Source organism: Silurus meridionalis, chromosome 12, assembly GCF_014805685.1.
Source record: "Silurus meridionalis isolate SWU-2019-XX chromosome 12, ASM1480568v1, whole genome shotgun sequence".
In the NCBI taxonomy this organism is placed as follows: domain Eukaryota; kingdom Metazoa; phylum Chordata; class Actinopteri; order Siluriformes; family Siluridae; genus Silurus; species Silurus meridionalis.
The window spans coordinates 18,491,288-18,509,858 of record NC_060895.1 but is presented as its reverse complement, the minus strand read 5'-3'; the positions used below and the strand labels follow the sequence as shown (position 1 = coordinate 18,509,858).

The window sequence follows — 18,571 nt, the reverse complement described above, 5'->3', positions numbered from 1 at the left end:
ATTATTTTCCTCAAAATTTTACACACAATACCCTATAATGACAATATGAAAGACGTTTGTTTAAAATCTTTTCCATTTTATATATATATATATATATATATATATATATATATATATATATATATATATATATATATATATATATATATATACAGGAGTGCAGAATTATTAGGCAAATGAGTATTTTGACCACATCATCCTCGTTATGCATGTTGTCTTACTCCAAGCTGTATAGGCTGGAAAGCCTACTACCAATTAAGCATATTAGGTGATGTGCATCTCTGTAATGAGAAGGTGTGGTCTAATGACATCAACACCCTATATCAGGTGTGCATAATTATTAGGCAACTTCCTTTCCTTTGGCAAATGGGTCAAAAGAAGGACTTGACAGGCTCAGAAAAGGAGGGATGCAGCAGTCTTAAAATAGCCAAGCTTCTGAAGCGTGATCATCGAACAATCAAGCGTTTCATTCAAAATAGTCGACAGGGTCGCAAGAAGCGTGTGGAAAACCAAGGCGCAAAATAACTGCCCGTGAACTGAGAAAAGTCAAGCGTGCAGCTGCCAAGATGCCACTTGCCACCAGTTTGGCCATATTTCAGAGCTGCAACATCACTGAGTGCCCAAAAGCACAAGGTGTGCAATACTCAGAGACATGGCCAAGGTAAGAAAGGCAGAAAGTCGACCACCACTGAACAAGACACACAAGCTGAAACGTCAAGACTGGGCCAAGAAATATCTCAAGACTGATTTTTCTAAGGTTTTATGGACTGATGAAATGAGAGTGAGTCTTGATGGGCCAGATGGATGGGCCCGTGGCTGGATTGGTAAAGGGCAGAGAGCTCCAGTCCGACTCAGACGCCAGCAAGGTGGAGGTGGAGTACTGGTTTGGGCTGGTATCATCAAAGATGAGCTTGTGGGGCCTTTTCGGGTTGAGGATGGAGTCAAGCTGAACTCCCAGTCCTACTGCCAGTTTCTGGAAGACACCTTCTTCAAGCAGTGGTACAGGAAGAAGTCTGCATCCTTCAAGAAAACATGATTTTCATGCAGGACAATGCTCCATCACACACGCCCAAGTACTCCACAGCGTGGCTGGCAAGAAAGGGTATAAAAGAAGAAAATCTAATGATATGGCCTCCTTGTTCACCTGATCTGAACCCCATTGAGAACCTGTGGTCCATCATCAAATGTGCGATTTACAAGGAGGGAAAACAGTACACCTCTCTGAACAGTGTCTGGGAGGTTGTGGTTGCTGCTGCACGCAATGTTGATGGTGAACAGATCAAAACACTGACAGAATCCATGGATGGCAGGCTTTTGAGTGTCCTTGCAAAGAAAGGTGGCTATATTGGTCACTGATTTGTTTTTGTTTGGTTTTGAATGTCAGAAATGTATATTTGTGAATGTTGAGATGTTATATTGGTTTCACTGGTAAAAATAAATAATTGAAATGGGTATGAATTTGTTTTTGTTGTTGCCTAATAATTATGCACAGTAATAGTCACCTGCACACACAGATATCCCCTAAAATAGCTAAAACTAAAAACTACTTCCAAAAATATTCAGCTTTTGATATTAATGAGTTTTTTGTGTTCATTGAGAACATGGTTGTTGTTCAAATTAAATCCTCAAATAAAATTAATCCTCAAAAATACAACTTGCCTAATAATTCTGCACTCCCTGTACAAATATAAAAAGAAATAAATCTTTGCAGAACCCATCAGGTTGGATGGGGAGCGTTGGTGCACAGCCATTTTCAGATCTCTCTAGAGATGTTCGATCGGGTTCAAGTCTGGGCTCTGGCTAGGCCACTTAAGGACATTCACAATGTTGTCCCATAGCCACTCCTTTATTATCTTGGCTGTGTGCTTAGGGTTGTTGTCCTGTTGAAAGATGAACCGTCGCCACAGTCTGAGGTCCAGAGCGCTCTGGAGCAGGTTTACATCAGGGATGTCTCTGTACATTGCTGCATTTATCTGACTGGTCTCCCAGTTCGTGCGCTGAAACACATCCCCACAGCATGATGCTGCCACCACCATGTTTCACTGTTGAGATGGTATTGGCCAGGAGACGAGTGGTGCCTGTTTACCTCCAGACATAACTCTTGGCATTCGGGCCAAAAAGTTCAATCTTTGTTTCTGAGTGTTTTTTGGAAAACTCCAGGCAGGCTGTCAGTTGCCTTTTACCAAGGAGTGACCTCCATCAGGCCAGTCTACCATATAGGCCTGATTGGTGGAGTGCTGCATAGATGGTTGTTTTTCTAGAAGGTTTTCCTCTCTCCACAGAGAAGCAGTGGAGCTCTTTCAGAGTGACCATTGGTTTCTTGGTCACCTCCCTGACTAAGGCCCTTCTCTCGTGATCACTAGGTTTGGCTGGCTGGCTGGCTCTATGAAGAGTCCTCATGGTTCCAAATTTCTTCCATTTACAGATGATGAAGGCCACTGTGCTCATTGGGACTTTCAATGCTGCAGAAATTTTTTTGTACCCTTCCCCAGAACTGTGGCTCGATGCAGTCCTGTCTAGGAGGTCTACAGACAATTAAATTCCTTGGACTTTGTGGCTTGGTTTGTGCTCTGACATGCACTGTAACTGTGGGGCCTTATACAGACAGGTGTGTGCCTTTCCAAATCATGTTCAATCAACTGAATTTACCACAGATGGACTCCATCTCAAGGATGATCCGTGGAAACAGGATGCACCTGAGCTCAATGTTGAGTGTCATGGAAAAAGCTATGAATACTTATGTACATGTGATTTTCTTTTTGTTTTGTATTTTATTTAATTTGCTAAGATTTTAAACAAACTTCTTTCACATTGTCATTATGGGGTATTTTTTGTAGAACTTTGAGGCTGTAACATAACAAAATGTGGAAAAAGTGAAGCTGTGAATACTCTCTGGATGCACTGTAATTGATCTCTATTCCTATAAATATGTAAGAAAATGCTAATTATAGCTTGTATAGTTAATGTTTACAATTGTAAATGTCTTGTCATTGGCCATAAGCAGAGGATGATTTTATAGATTGTCCAGCGTTTTGATTTTCCCCGACTCCTATAGTGTTACGCCTGTCAGCAGTAATCCACACTGCTGGAGGGCAGTTCAAATCTGACAAGGTCACTCTGGTTCTTGTATCACTGCCCAGTCCATCATTATTTCTCATTATTGAGATATTGGCATATGCTTTCAGTAGACAGGCTACATGGACACAGATTTGCATTAAAGCAATGTGCATTGTTATAAGACCACTTAATCTTGAGAATGTTGCTTTTCACAGATTTCGATGTGTTTCAGATTATTCTAAAGATGTGACATTGAGGTACATCTGTGTAGCATTAGGATAGCAGTGAAAGTCAGTAGATGTAGATAATAATTGGCAGTGGTCCAAGCTCTGAGTCTTAGGAAACCCTTTGAGTGACACTGGAGGCGGTAGAAGTGTAGCCAAAGAGGATAACAGTGTACTATTGATCATTTAAAAGCAGATCTAGAACTAAGCAATGAACACCCAATTCCCAAAGCTTGAACAGCTGAACAATAATACATAATACACTATTTAATCTAGTAGTAGATAATAGTAATAGATAATTAATAATATTTAGTCGGTGTACAACAAGCTGAAAAACGTGTTTGGTGTCTGAAATTGATTCTTTTACAAAATCACTTATTCATTTTAATTTGTGTAATGACACATGTACTTGTGATTTTAGACCCAGTGAGATTCATTGTAATGTACAAACATGAACGAAACTCCCCAATTTCGCTGTAACATAAGGCAGCAGCTATACAGGGAAACCAGAATTAATGTTGCTTTTAAGGGCAAGTTGACATCAATCCAAATGTATAACACAATTCACTGCTAATCTGAAGCCGTTCCTGCGAATACAGGTATGAGCTGGGAATACATACTCGAAGGGACACCACTCTGTAACACTTAATCAATCCAATTCATATATTGTTTTTTTTTTTTTTGATAGATGGAGAAAACCAAAGAACCCAGAGGAAATGGACATGGACAAAAGAAGGAACTCAGCACAGGGATTAAGCTGATCTTTTTTCAGACTAAATTAGGGATGTTAGTGTACATGATAACTACTCATAGGGTTGTGGAATTTATTATGACCAAATACACACTTAGGAAATGTGTCAGATAAATCTAGTGTTGTAAAGGATAAAAAGAATATATTAAAACATACTTAACCTGCATGATTTAACTGTTAAGATCACCTTCAGAATTAAGCCTGTCTGGTATATTTCTTCCTCTGACAATATATATTATGCTAGTTGTTTGTATTCCACTCCACTTCACGTGCGTCTACCAAAGCGATTGGTCATTTCACTGTAAAAGAAGGATACAGCAATATGAGAACTGGTTGTCCGATAGCACTGTGTCAGCAGATATGCAAAAGGAGCTCCTTGCCGGGCATTTGGCAGCAGAGAGGTACTGCGGCAGCACGTGGGACGAGTGATGCTTTTCACCCAGCTGCAAATCTGAAACCAGGAAATAGTGCTTTTTTTACAGCACAAAGCATGATGTAGCCAAATGAGGGATTTACTGCATGCTGGAGTCAGAATAGAGGTGTGTATAGATGCTTTCTTTCCTCTATCCTGTGCTGTCTCCGTCCCTCTCTTACACTTCCTCTCTCTGCAGGACGAGGTGGCTATGGAGCCTCTGAGCATCTCTGTGGTGTTGATTTTTCTCAGCAGTTTCCTCCTCTCTCAGTGGATCTTTCACATTGCATGTCCATGGATGTCTGAGCGCCTCATTCCAGCTTTTCTCACATTTACACACAGGCAGAAGACAGAGTGGAGCTCTAGGTGAATATTTTTTATTAGTCTATTGTGCATGTGTAATATAAGAATGTAAAACCAGGTGTATTTGTGTAAGATAGTATCATTTTATGTCCATGTTTTATTTGCAGCATATAATAATATTAAACGCTCACACGTGCATCCCAAACAGGGCTGTCTCCACTGTACATGCTTTGGTGGTGGGATTTTTTTGTCTCTACATATTAATTTTTGATGAAGCTGTCAAGAAAGACACCATTTGGTAAGAGTTTGATTGTGAAATAATGTATGTTGTATTATAAATTGTAAATTTGTTCATAACTGTGCATTGATAGTTGTACTTGTCTTATCAAGGGGTGATCCAACACTGGTGAAACTGAATGTGGGCATAACCACAGGCTACCTCATCTCAGGTAAGGATCTTTAAAGCTATTTAATATATTTGTGCCACAAACACAGGTCATGTCTTTACTGGACATTTGTAAAGTATTTATATTGTATATTAATAATGTACATATATGCCAAACTACATCAGTAAACACTTTTAGAGATGTACCTAAAGAGTGAATTTCTGGTTTAAATCCCTGAAATAGGTTGTGACAGTTCCAGTTGATTACTTTTGACTGGCTTACAAGTCCTCATACAGTACATCTGGTTATTACTGTGTCAAATAATATCTATTTCTTGCAATGTCTTGTCACTTGCATTAATAATTCATGCTGCAATAGGATTACTCAATCAAGATTCCTCATGTTTCTGTTTAAAAGCCACCTAGCTACACATTTTCTTTTACACATTCACACATTTAAACACATTGAAGGCTATTTTTTTTTAGTAGAAATGCTTTATTAACGTTATTAATGCAGCAAGAGTGATTGACCAAAGATGCTATTTCAACAATAATAAGACAAATTTTGATTATGACCACTGCTTTTAATATCTGACTACTAATACTGTATACTTTATCACATTATAATCGGTTTTCACTTTAACAATTGTAAAAACCATGCAGTGATTTATATTTAGCCTATTTCCTATTTCCCTTCAAAATAAATGTCTGGCTTAAAAACATTTCTATAGATGTTAAATGTTGTTGGGGACAAACTTCTAAAAGAACCAGAAACTGTGTAGTGATCTAACAAATGCTGAACAATGTCAGTGGTAGCAACTTCTACCTTTTTAAATGTAAATATTGAAGGCATCATCCACAGGTTAAATTATGTCTTTTGACCTGGTCTATCCAAATCAAGATACATTATGCTGTCATGTACAGGTAAAAATTAAACAACCATTGAGGACAAATATAATTTAAAATATGGAATAAAACCAAAATATTACCGAGCTAGTATTTAAAAATGTTAAATCAAGACATCTTAAAGGTTTCATAGTTTGGAACCCTCACTGGAGCCCTAAAAGAGTTCCTGTTTAGGAAGCTAAAACTCCTTTCCATTCAAAGAACCACATAGTAACCCTTCCTGCTGCATATACATTTTTTAATTAACAGCAAGAAGTTCATGGAAAGATTCATGTTGCATACTGGAAGTACATATACTGCTTTCGGGTGGGGTTTAGTATGAGATGTATGGTCAGTATGCCAATGTGTCACATCCACCCTGATCCCATCTCTGTTCCCTCACCATACCCTCCTACATTCCACACATTCTTTCCTTTTTGTGGACAGTACTTCTTGTTCTCGTTTACTCTTGCTATGATAGTTATTTGTTTCATCTGTGTGCTTGTAAGTCCTTGAAATTCTGTATATTTAAGACCTTTTGGTGTCCTGGTATGTTGGTGATCAGTTCCATGTGTAAAGCTGAGCAATGGATTTCCAAGTTATGCTATCTATCTATCTATCTATCTATGTATCACTGCCCAGTCCATCATTATTTCTCATTATTGAGATATTGGCATATGCTTTCAGTAGACAGGCTACATGGACACAGATTTGCATTAAAGCAATGTGCATTGTTATAAGACCACTTAATCTTGAGAATGTTGCTTTTCACAGATTTCGATGTGTTTCAGATTATTCTAAAGATGTGACATTGAGGTACATCTGTGTAGCATTAGGATAGCAGTGAAAGTCAGTAGATGTAGATAATAATTGGCAGTGGTCCAAGCTCTGAGTCTTAGGAAACCCTTTGAGTGACACTGGAGGCGGTAGAAGTGTAGCCAAAGAGGATAACAGTGTACTATTGATCATTTAAAAGCAGATCTAGAACTAAGCAATGAACACCCAATTCCCAAAGCTTGAACAGCTGAACAATAATACATAATACACTATTTAATCTAGTAGTAGATAATAGTAATAGATAATTAATAATATTTAGTCGGTGTACAACAAGCTGAAAAACGTGTTTGGTGTCTGAAATTGATTCTTTTACAAAATCACTTATTCATTTTAATTTGTGTAATGACACATGTACTTGTGATTTTAGACCCAGTGAGATTCATTGTAATGTACAAACATGAACGAAACTCCCCAATTTCGCTGTAACATAAGGCAGCAGCTATACAGGGAAACCAGAATTAATGTTGCTTTTAAGGGCAAGTTGACATCAATCCAAATGTATAACACAATTCACTGCTAATCTGAAGCCGTTCCTGCGAATACAGGTATGAGCTGGGAATACATACTCGAAGGGACACCACTCTGTAACACTTAATCAATCCAATTCATATATTGTTTTTTTTTTTTTTGATAGATGGAGAAAACCAAAGAACCCAGAGGAAATGGACATGGACAAAAGAAGGAACTCAGCACAGGGATTAAGCTGATCTTTTTTCAGACTAAATTAGGGATGTTAGTGTACATGATAACTACTCATAGGGTTGTGGAATTTATTATGACCAAATACACACTTAGGAAATGTGTCAGATAAATCTAGTGTTGTAAAGGATAAAAAGAATATATTAAAACATACTTAACCTGCATGATTTAACTGTTAAGATCACCTTCAGAATTAAGCCTGTCTGGTATATTTCTTCCTCTGACAATATATATTATGCTAGTTGTTTGTATTCCACTCCACTTCACGTGCGTCTACCAAAGCGATTGGTCATTTCACTGTAAAAGAAGGATACAGCAATATGAGAACTGGTTGTCCGATAGCACTGTGTCAGCAGATATGCAAAAGGAGCTCCTTGCCGGGCATTTGGCAGCAGAGAGGTACTGCGGCAGCACGTGGGACGAGTGATGCTTTTCACCCAGCTGCAAATCTGAAACCAGGAAATAGTGCTTTTTTTACAGCACAAAGCATGATGTAGCCAAATGAGGGATTTACTGCATGCTGGAGTCAGAATAGAGGTGTGTATAGATGCTTTCTTTCCTCTATCCTGTGCTGTCTCCGTCCTCTCTTACACTTCCTCTCTCTGCAGGACGAGGTGGCTATGGAGCCTCTGAGCATCTCTGTGGTGTTGATTTTTCTCAGCAGTTTCCTCCTCTCTCAGTGGATCTTTCACATTGCATGTCCATGGATGTCTGAGCGCCTCATTCCAGCTTTTCTCACATTTACACACAGGCAGAAGACAGAGTGGAGCTCTAGGTGAATATTTTTTATTAGTCTATTGTGCATGTGTAATATAAGAATGTAAAACCAGGTGTATTTGTGTAAGATAGTATCATTTTATGTCCATGTTTTATTTGCAGCATATAATAATATTAAACGCTCACACGTGCATCCCAAACAGGGCTGTCTCCACTGTACATGCTTTGGTGGTGGGATTTTTTTGTCTCTACATATTAATTTTTGATGAAGCTGTCAAGAAAGACACCATTTGGTAAGAGTTTGATTGTGAAATAATGTATGTTGTATTATAAATTGTAAATTTGTTCATAACTGTGCATTGATAGTTGTACTTGTCTTATCAAGGGTGATCCAACACTGGTGAAACTGAATGTGGCATAACCACAGGCTACCTCATCTCAGGTAAGGATCTTTAAAGCTATTTAAAATATTTGTGCCACAAACACAGGTCATGTCTTTACTGGACATTTGTAAAGTATTTATATTGTATATTAATAATGTACATATATGCCAAACTACATCAGTAAACACTTTTAGAGATGTACCTAAAGAGTGAATTTCTGGTTTAAATCCCTGAAATAGGTTGTGACAGTTCCAGTTGATTACTTTTGACTGGCTTACAAGTCCTCATACAGTACATCTGGTTATTACTGTGTCAAATAATATTTCTTGCAATGTCTTGTCACTTGCATTAATAATTCATGCTGCAATAGGATTACTCAATCAAGATTCTTCATGTTTCTGTTTAAAAGCCACCTAGCTACACATTTTCTTTTACACATTCACACATTTAAACACATTGAAGGCTAATTTTTTTTAGTAGAAATGCTTTATTAACGTTATTAATGCAGCAAGAGTGATTGACCAAAGATGCTATTTCAACAATAATAAGACAAATTTTGATTATGACCACTGCTTTTAATATCTGACTACTAATACTGTATACTTTATCACATTATAATCGGTTTTCACTTTAACAATTGTAAAAACCATGCAGTGATTTATATTTAGCCTATTTCCTATTTCCCTTCAAAATAAATGTCTGGCTTAAAAACATTTCTATAGATGTTAAATGTTGTTGGGGACAAACTTCTAAGAGAACCAGAAACTGTGTAGTGATCTAACAAATGCTAACAATGTCAGTGGTAGCAACTTCTACCTTTTTAAATGTAAATATTGAAGGCATCATCCACAGGTTAAATTATGTCTTTTGACCTGGTCTATCCAAATCAAGATACATTATGCTGTCATGTACAGGTAAAAATTAAACAACCATTGAGGACAAATATAATTTAAAATATGGAATAAAACCAAAATATTACCGAGCTAGTATTTAAAATGTTAAATCAAGACATCTTAAAGGTTTCATAGTTTGGAACCCTCACTGGAGCCCTAAAAGAGTTCCTGTTTAGGAAGCTAAAACTCCTTTCCATTCAAAGAACCACATAGTAACCCTTCCTGCTGCATATACATTTTTTAATTAACAGCAAGAAGTTCATGGAAAGATTCATGTTGCATACTGGAAGTACATATACTGCTTTCGGGTGGGGTTTAGTATGAGATGTATGGTCAGTATGCCAATGTGTCACATCCACCCTGATCCCATCTCTGTTCCCTCACCATACCCTCCTACATTCCACACATTCTTTCCTTTTTGTGGACAGTACTTCTTGTTCTCGTTTACTCTTGCTATGATAGTTATTTGTTTCATCTGTGTGCTTGTAAGTCCTTGAAATTCTGTATATTTAAGACCTTTTGGTGTCCTGGTATGTTGGTGATCAGTTCCATGTGTAAAGCTGAGCAATGGATTTCCAAGTTATGCTATCTATCTATCTATCTATCTATCTATCTATCTATCTATCTATCTATCTATCTATCTATCTATCTATCTATCTATCTATCTATCTATCTATCTATCTATCTATCTATCTATCTATCTATCTATCTATGTGTTTGTTTATAAATATTTATTACACTCCAGTTAATTTGTGTTCTTAAATTTTTTAATCCTCTTTTATTATAAAACTTTTTGCATTTTGGGTACAACGATGTTAGTTTTTCACTCGATATTTATGGGCTAACAGAACCTTTAGGTCCTGGTGACAATTTCTGTTTCCATCAGGCTTTAGTTGATAGCAGCCCTTCACCTTCTTGGTGTTCTTTAATCTTTTAATTCTTAGCATAATAAAATGACAATACAATTTCCAATAAAAAATATTATTAATTACTAGTGGTGGACAGTAACAAAGTAAATATAATTTGTTACTGTACTTAACTAGGTTTTTTTGCGTATCTGTACTTTACTCAATATTTCCGTTTGGGGAGACTTTTACTTCAACTTCACTACATTTCAAAGTCAAATATCCTACTTTTAACTCAACTACATTTCTTAAAATCTTGTCATCATCTCAATTAAAGGTAACCAAATCAATAAGTGCTACTTTAACTACAATCCAACTAGACTAGTTGGGCTGTAATTGTAATTGTAAGTGTTTTGTTGCTACACACATGTATGACACATTGTATGATAAACTGCATACTATAATTTATAATACTATAATTTATAGTATGCAGTTCATCATACAATGTGTCATACATGTGTGTAGCAACAAAACACTTACAATTGCAATTACAACCCAACTAGTCTAGTAGCACTTATTGATTTGGTTACCTTTAATTGAGGTGATGTCATAAAGGTTTTCTGTGATTGTACTGAATAGGTCCTGAACTAGTCCAGTGCAGCTTAAAAGGGTAATTTAAAAAACATATAATATAAGGATATCGATGTTGTATGTATCTTATGGCTACAATTAGCCAAGGAGTTTTATGGTTCTTGATTCTAAGAGTTAATTAGTGATAAATTGTGCATTGTGCGTAATGTGTATTGCATTGTGCAATAAACGCATTTCTACATGAAATGGAGCTCTCAGAAATGTATCCAAATTTGTGGACTGCTCTGAGAATATGTTTTACTTATCCAGTGACTGTAGCTGAAGCAGAGAGGAGCTTTTCAAAGCTGAAACTAATCAATTGGGGAGACGTTGGGTCATGGCGTGGTTTACCCAGGCGTCATTCAAGCTAGAACCGCCATTACCGGTTGGTGGTATCTACTTATCATGAACATACAGTTCAGTATCAGTTCAACAGCAAGCAGAACATTTTGAGAGGAATTAATGATACAAGAATCTCACATGTATAAGGACAGTGTGACAGCAGTAAAGTGTGCAGTAGGAACGACAAACTGGTTTAAGGTGGAGGTTGAATTGCATTAAGGATCTGCTCTAAGCCCTTTCCTGTTTGCAGTGGTGATGAACAGGTTAATGGACGAGGTCAGACAGGAGTCTCCATGAACTATGATGTTTGCAGATGATATTGTGATTTGTGATAAGAGTAGGGAGCAGGTGGAGAAGAGCCTGGAGAGGTGGAGGTATGTGCTGGAGAGAAGGGGAATAAAATTCAGTAGGAGTAAGACACAGTACATGTGTGTGAATGAGAGGGAGGGCAGTGGAGGGGTGCAGTTGCAGGGAGAAGAGGTGGAGAAGGTGGAGGAGTTTAGGTACCTGGAATCAACAATGCAAAGTAATGAAGAGTGTGTTAGAGAAGTGAAGAAAAGAGTGCAGGCAGGGTGGAGTGGGTGGAGAAGAGTGATAGCAGGAGTGATTTGTGCTAGAAGAGTATCTGTAACAGTGAAAGGGAAAGTTTGTAGGACTGTAGTGAGACCTGAGATGTTGTATGGTTTAGAGACAGTGGCATTGAGTAAAAGACAGGAGGTGGAGCTGGCGGTAGCAGAGCTGAAGATGCTGAGGTTTTCGCTGAGAGTGATGAGGATGGACAGGATTGGAAATGAGTTTATTAGAGAGACCGTACATGTAGGACGTTTTGGGGACAAAGTGGGAGAGGCGTTGATTGAGATGGTTTGGACATGCAGAGGAGGGACATGGGCTATATCGGTAGTAGAATGATGAGGATGGAGCCAAAGAGGAGGTTTATGGATGTGGTGAGGAAAGACATGCAGGTAGTTGGTTTGAAAGAGGCAGATGTAGAGGACAGGGGGGTATGAAGACGGATGAGCCGCTGTGGTGACCCCTAATGGGAGCAGCCAAGACGAAGAAGAAGAAGAAGAAAAAGAAGAAGAAGAAGAAGAAGAAGAAGAAGAAGAAGAAATGATGCAAGAATCTTCAGAATCTAACTTGCCACAACACCTATGGCCTTATTTGCACGATTTTTTTAAATTGTTGAAAAGAAGGTATTTGGCTCATACAAGGCAAATATCTTTGTACTTTTACTCATGTGAAAGTTTAAACGGAGCACTTTCTACTTTCAGTAATAATTTACCTGCTGTATCTCTACTTTTACTCAAGCACATGTTTTGTCCACCACTGTTAATTACTGCAATTACTGGACTGACTGAGAATGAGCTGATTTGCACTACAATCTGTGTTGTTTAAGTAACAATGAAAATAGAATGGACCTACATGTAACCCCCCGGTTCATTTTAAATAATGATTTGTATTGTTGTATGTGTTGTTGCTGAAGCTGCTTTGCCAAATTTGAGAAGATTTGTATGGATAATTGAAATGTGATGCTATTTGGTTAAAATGGAGCTCAGACAGTGTGCTTTGTTTTCTGCTCAGATCTGCTGCTTATGATCTACTTCTGGAATTTCATAGGAGAGAAGTATTTTGTCATACACCACCTTGCTGCTCTTTATGCCTATTATTATGTCCTGGTGAGTTTTACATTTGACTGATTGACTGCAAAATGTCTTTTTTTTTTTACTTTTTGTTATATAATTTTTTACATCTGTACATTTGTCTTATTGTAACATACCATTGTAATATAATTATAGTGTATATGTATTTTAATGATAATAGCATCATAGTGCCAGTGACCAAACAAAAAAGTGTCTTACAATATAAATTATAAGGAGTAAACACCAACTTATATAATGCTTTTTGTGGTTATACTTTAGATATGATCAGAGCTGTAATGAAATGAAAGAGAGACTATAACTTCTATAAGGACTCAGTAACCAATGAGTTATTTTCTGGATCTGGCGTGTGTAAATAAAACACTTAAGAGGCTGGGATTCCCTGAAGACTGACTATGTGCTGGAGTTGTTTAGTGTTAACGTTCTAAACCAGTGCTTTCCTTAATGACTGTGAAGGAAAATATGTTCTCCATGTTCACAAAGATTTTTTTCTTTTGCTTTGGTTTACTAAAACATTCACAATATTTAGGTTGAAAAAAAAGTTTCAAATCACATATCACTCTAATTATTGTATTATTTTGGCAGATTTTTGAGAGAAATATGGAATGGCCAAATAATTAGCCATAGTTCAGATTTATTTTGTATTTTAATAATTCTGGAAACATTGGTGGATGGATATCCAGTATACTGCAGTTATTCATTTAAATTTCTTATAAGTGTATACATTTCTATTGAATTTATTAATAATGTACTTTACTAGAAAATTATGATAAAAGGTAAACAATTTTGTAAATCATTTTGAAATGTTCCAAAGCAAATCTCTTTTAATTTCTGCGGGTTTAAATTAAACCTGTGAGCATTATTAGAATGATAATCATTATAATTGTATGTCTAGGGTTAGACATAATTTATAAAATAGACAACAAAATAGATTTTTCATTATGTAGAATTTCATTATGTAAAACTCAATTCATGCGCATTTTCTTTTTAGAGTCAGGGAATATTGCCCTATTTTGCAAATTTCCGTCTGCTTGCTGAATTTTCCACCCCCTTTGTAAACCAGAGGTGAGTTTAAGACATGATATAAATTCTAACACACACACACACACACACACACACACACACACACACACACACACACACACACACACACACACACACACACACACACACTTATAAGCACTCAGACTCCCAAAATATCTACTCTATATTTGAATATACTATAAATCTAATAAACTGAATTGAATTGAATATTCTTGAATCTTAATCTAAATATAGCTGTGAGCTCAGATTACAGTCTGTATGGAGTTTTGCATGTTTTCCAAATGTCTGCATGTCTTCTATCCCACCTTATCAAAAAACATCACAACAGGTGATATTGCAATGTTAAATTTAATTAAAATTACATTTTTTAAATTAATGTTGAATTTGTTTATATATATTTCTGCCATTTTCTTGCTATACTGTGTATTTATATAAATTGCAAAATTGAAGTATATTTTCTTTTCTTTCATTCTGAAACAGTAGGGGAAGCATTCTTACTGAACTGTCAAGTATGACATTTAAAAACGAGAACTCAGGGTTCTCTAAAAATACATGCTGTATATCCAGAAAATAGGCAGATTGAACGCACTGTAGCTTTTTTGGAATTCATCTGTATTATACTAGCCATTTCATTTGGCTGGTTTTATGTACTATTTTCTTTATGTGGTGTTGACATTAATTTGTCATGTTGAACATTGCAGAATTTGCTACCTAGAACCATTCGTACTATTTATTCCTCTAAATACCAAATGGTAGCTAAAGATTTTTTGTATGGAACCAGTGACCAATGAAAGAGCACAGTTCTAAATTTTGCAAATTCTGTAAAATTCTTGACAAACACAGTAGGGGAAGTAGAAATTATGAAAATATAAAATAACCAGTAGTTGTTGTCTCTCTCTCTCTCTCTCTCTCTCTCTCTCTCTCTCTCTCACACACACACACACACACACACACACACTATATGGACAAAAGTATTGGAAACACAAAGTTGGGGCACATAATTGTAGAGGATGTGAATTTCCCTTCACTTGAACTAGGACACTCAAACCTGTTTTAGCATCTTGAGTGGCCTGCAATAGAGCTCTGACCTTAATCTTATTGAACACCTTTGGGATTAATTGGAACACTGACTGCACCCCAGACCTCCTCACATCAGTGCCTGACTTTACTGAAGCCCTTGTAGAATAATAAGCACAAATCACCACAAGCACACTCTAAAATCTAGTGGACCTTCTTCCTAGAATAGTGAAGGTTGTTATACCTGCAAAGAAGGACTGAATGTGGATTTGGAATTTCAAAAAGCACATACAAATCTTATGTCAGCTGTCCACAAACTTCCATATATTGTATATACCTATGACTAAGTTGATGTCTGAAGTAATAATGACTGTATGATGTGATTTCAGGTGGTTTCTTCAGGTTCTGGGCTACCACAAGCTCTCCAAACCCAGCCTTGTTAATGGAGTATCCATGGCATCCTCCTTTTTCCTGGTGAGGATCGCAGTCATTCCAATCTACTACAGCCAAATGTACAGTGTGTATGGCACTGAGGCCTTCTACAGACTCACACCGGGGTCTCGCATCGCCTGGATCTTTTGCAGCCTCTGCCTTGACGTCATGAACATCATGTGGATGCGCAAGATTCTTCGGGGCTGCCTCAAAGTCCTACGCTCCAGCAGATCCCCAAAACAAGTGACAGAATTAGAGAAGCCAAAGACTGACTGAAACAGGGATTTGTGTTTTATTCTTACAGATAAATACTGTGATATTAAATAAGCCTCCAGGACCATGAAGGAGCATGCAAGATATTACAGGGTCCCCATACACAGGCCTACATAAAGAGCAAATTACAAGTACTTTGTAGGTTGACAATTACTGACTAGCTCATGCGTTGACAGGAACAAATTGTCAGTCCTCCTTTACCATTTAATGGAAAGAAACCTTAAAATATTCTATTTTCAATATAGTTATTTTACAACTCACTTGTTTGTTTTCCAAAAAATATGTTAATTGTTGTTTGGCATTTAAATTGTAGCCTTGTTTAGTCAAAACATTTACGTTTTTCTCTTTTTACCACATTTTGGACAAGATTTCGAAAAGCCTCACCAGTTAATGTAGTTACCTAATGTTAACTAAATGTTTGTCTGTTAAGACAAACTAATTTATATGATTAATTTTATATTAGAAAACTTGAAAAGGATTCTGTATCAGTGTATCTGTCAAGTACGGACATCGGAGGAAGGGGGTGGGAGAGTTTTGTTGTCAGACATTCCAGATGGTCATTTAGCTCATCTAACATTTAGTTTATTAAACAAATTGGTATAATTTTTAGTGATATTTTTAAATGAACTTATTTATTTACTTATTAGTTCTCAGTCATTTAGGACACACCCTTACCCAAAGCAATTTACAATTATCTTAGTATTTGAGGGTTAAAAGCCCTTGCTCGAGGCTTAAATGCCTCAAATTGGTGATGCTGGAATTTGAACTCACGACCTTCTGATCAGAAGTCCACCTTAACCACTTCCCATACTTTGATTTTAAAATGTAGAGCCCCTTTTTCATTGTTAATGGAGCAAAGGAAGACTGACAAATTGTGCATATCAAGAGAAAGTGTACAGAGTGGCCTAAGATTTATAGTAGATAGAAATAATTATCTAAAATAGCCGATTAGAGTAGGCGCCGAAACTGGCAGGTCCTGACAGCGCCTACTCCAACTGCACCTGCATACAGTTTTACACATGTACTACAAATGAACTCTTCACAGATGAACTGAAGGACTGAGGATAATAATCTGGACAATCAGAACTGATGATGCTAAGCTGCTAAGAAGCCAAACCGAATTTGCCTTTATTTTATCGGATGCAATAAACTCAGCACAACATCAGCACAGATCAACATCAAAGAACAAACATGTCAATGGCTTACGACTGGAGCAAAATGGATGCCATGACGTATATGTTATACAGACTGTAAGGGACCATTCATGCCTATGAAAGAATTATTTTAATGATAATCTGGATGAATGTATGTACCCAAACCCACATGAAGTAGCTTGTAAAACACATCTATGCTAGAATATGATATAAAATGTGTTTTTAAGTAATCAATTTAACCCATAAAATCTATAAATAATTGAATTCATTGAGTTTATTGGCATTACTGATGTTCCTGTGCAACCAAAAGAAAATATTTTACTATTGGTTGTAAAGATATCCTTCACAAAACTTAATCCAAATTTAAACTATTTATACACCATAGCATTTGAGTCCTTGTATGGTCTCCATTATCCAAATAGCTGTTTGTTTTTGCCACGTTATTAGTGGTCTTTTTTTTGCTGTCCCCCTACTGTCTTATTGAATCTATTTAATTTAATAGTTGTGTTTTTATTATTTTACTACGTCTCCATCTTGTCTTTAATTTTAGATGACACTTGCTGTTGTTTAAATGTAGAATAGAAATAAAGCTGAAATAACATGACTTTGTATCCACTTCAGATACAAACAATTAATTCAAACCTTATAATACCCCAAATTAAAGCTAACAGAAAGTACATGGGAACTACATAGGAGGCACCAGAGCTAATCAGATTTATATACATTCATAACCCAGTTAACTGTTTCTGTTTTTATAGTTCAAACACGCTTATATTGGGTGTGCATATTTATTGCCCTTTGTGAAAGTTAGTATGTTGAAAGAATCCAACTTACGTCTAAGAAGAAGTTGAAAAGAGGACAGGTTTTTTTTTATGATTCATACTGTATATTAGATAAATAGCTGGAGCTATTGAGTTCCACGCAGGTTGCAAAAATTCAGTATAGCTGTAAAATGAGAAGTGGCACAGCACACTGAAAAGACAGTCATGATGATGTTCAAAAAACATTACAAATCTTTAATACTGATGAGAGACAAAAAATATTCAAGTCAAGAAGCTTTACTTTTAATTTTATCCAAATGTAGCTTGCACAGTTCACAGTGAAATGAAGACCTTTCTCCAGGACCCGGGAGCTACATAGAGCTACATCAAACAGCATAGAGCTACATAACACAACATAGACCTATGGACTAGAAGTAAGTTGTCCTAGCCACATCAAGTGCATCATGTGCAATCTAGTGCAAACAGTCTAGCAGTCTAGTCTAGCATCTTAAAGTCCAAGTTTGAGTACTAAATAATTTACCATATTTACACCACTGGTGAGTATAATTCAGTTGCACTACACGAATTGTCTTTGAATATGAATGTGTTTGAATGTGTATTGATTTTAGCCAGATTGACTGATATTTTTCTATTTTTATGCTTTAGAAAACACAGTAAAAATCCAATGTAAACATGTTTTTTTTTACGCTACACAAAACTAATGGTTTAGTATGTACCTCGGGTTTTTAAGTCACGCTTTGATTCAATTTCGGTACAGTCAGGGGGGAAGAAATGCAAAACATAATATTGTTTGTTGTTTTTATTAATGCAGTTTATTATTCTATTACAGTTTATACACTTTTTAACTA

At 36.6% G+C, this 18,571-nt stretch overlaps 1 protein-coding gene and 1 long non-coding RNA gene across 5 annotated transcripts; both read left to right on the top strand.

Moving 5' to 3' along the window:
• Positions 1 to 3,647: 3,647 nt before the first annotated feature.
• Positions 3,648 to 17,545, top strand: LOC124394169 (TLC domain-containing protein 4-B-like). 4 transcript variants are annotated; one of them, XM_046862284.1, is made up of 7 exons: positions 3,648 to 4,571; positions 4,644 to 4,810; positions 4,956 to 5,045; positions 5,138 to 5,196; positions 12,945 to 13,039; positions 14,013 to 14,086; positions 15,472 to 17,545. In XM_046862284.1, exons 1-7 carry the CDS (start codon positions 4,536 to 4,538, stop codon positions 15,788 to 15,790), a joined length of 840 nt encoding a protein of 279 aa, XP_046718240.1. In that variant the 5' UTR covers positions 3,648 to 4,535; the 3' UTR covers positions 15,791 to 17,545. The 4 variants fall into 4 exon arrangements, with proteins under 4 accessions (XP_046718240.1, XP_046718241.1, XP_046718242.1 ...); XM_046862285.1 differs by lacking the exons at positions 3,648 to 4,571; positions 4,644 to 4,810; positions 4,956 to 5,045 and adding an exon at positions 11,292 to 11,406; XM_046862286.1 differs by lacking the exons at positions 3,648 to 4,571; positions 4,644 to 4,810; positions 4,956 to 5,045; positions 5,138 to 5,196 and adding an exon at positions 8,661 to 8,712.
• LOC124394170 lies at positions 7,167 to 8,611 on the top strand. The gene is made up of 3 exons (XR_006927442.1): positions 7,167 to 8,090; positions 8,162 to 8,328; positions 8,474 to 8,611. It is a non-coding gene; the product is annotated as an uncharacterized LOC124394170 (long non-coding RNA).
• Positions 17,546 to 18,571: the final 1,026 nt, after the last annotated feature.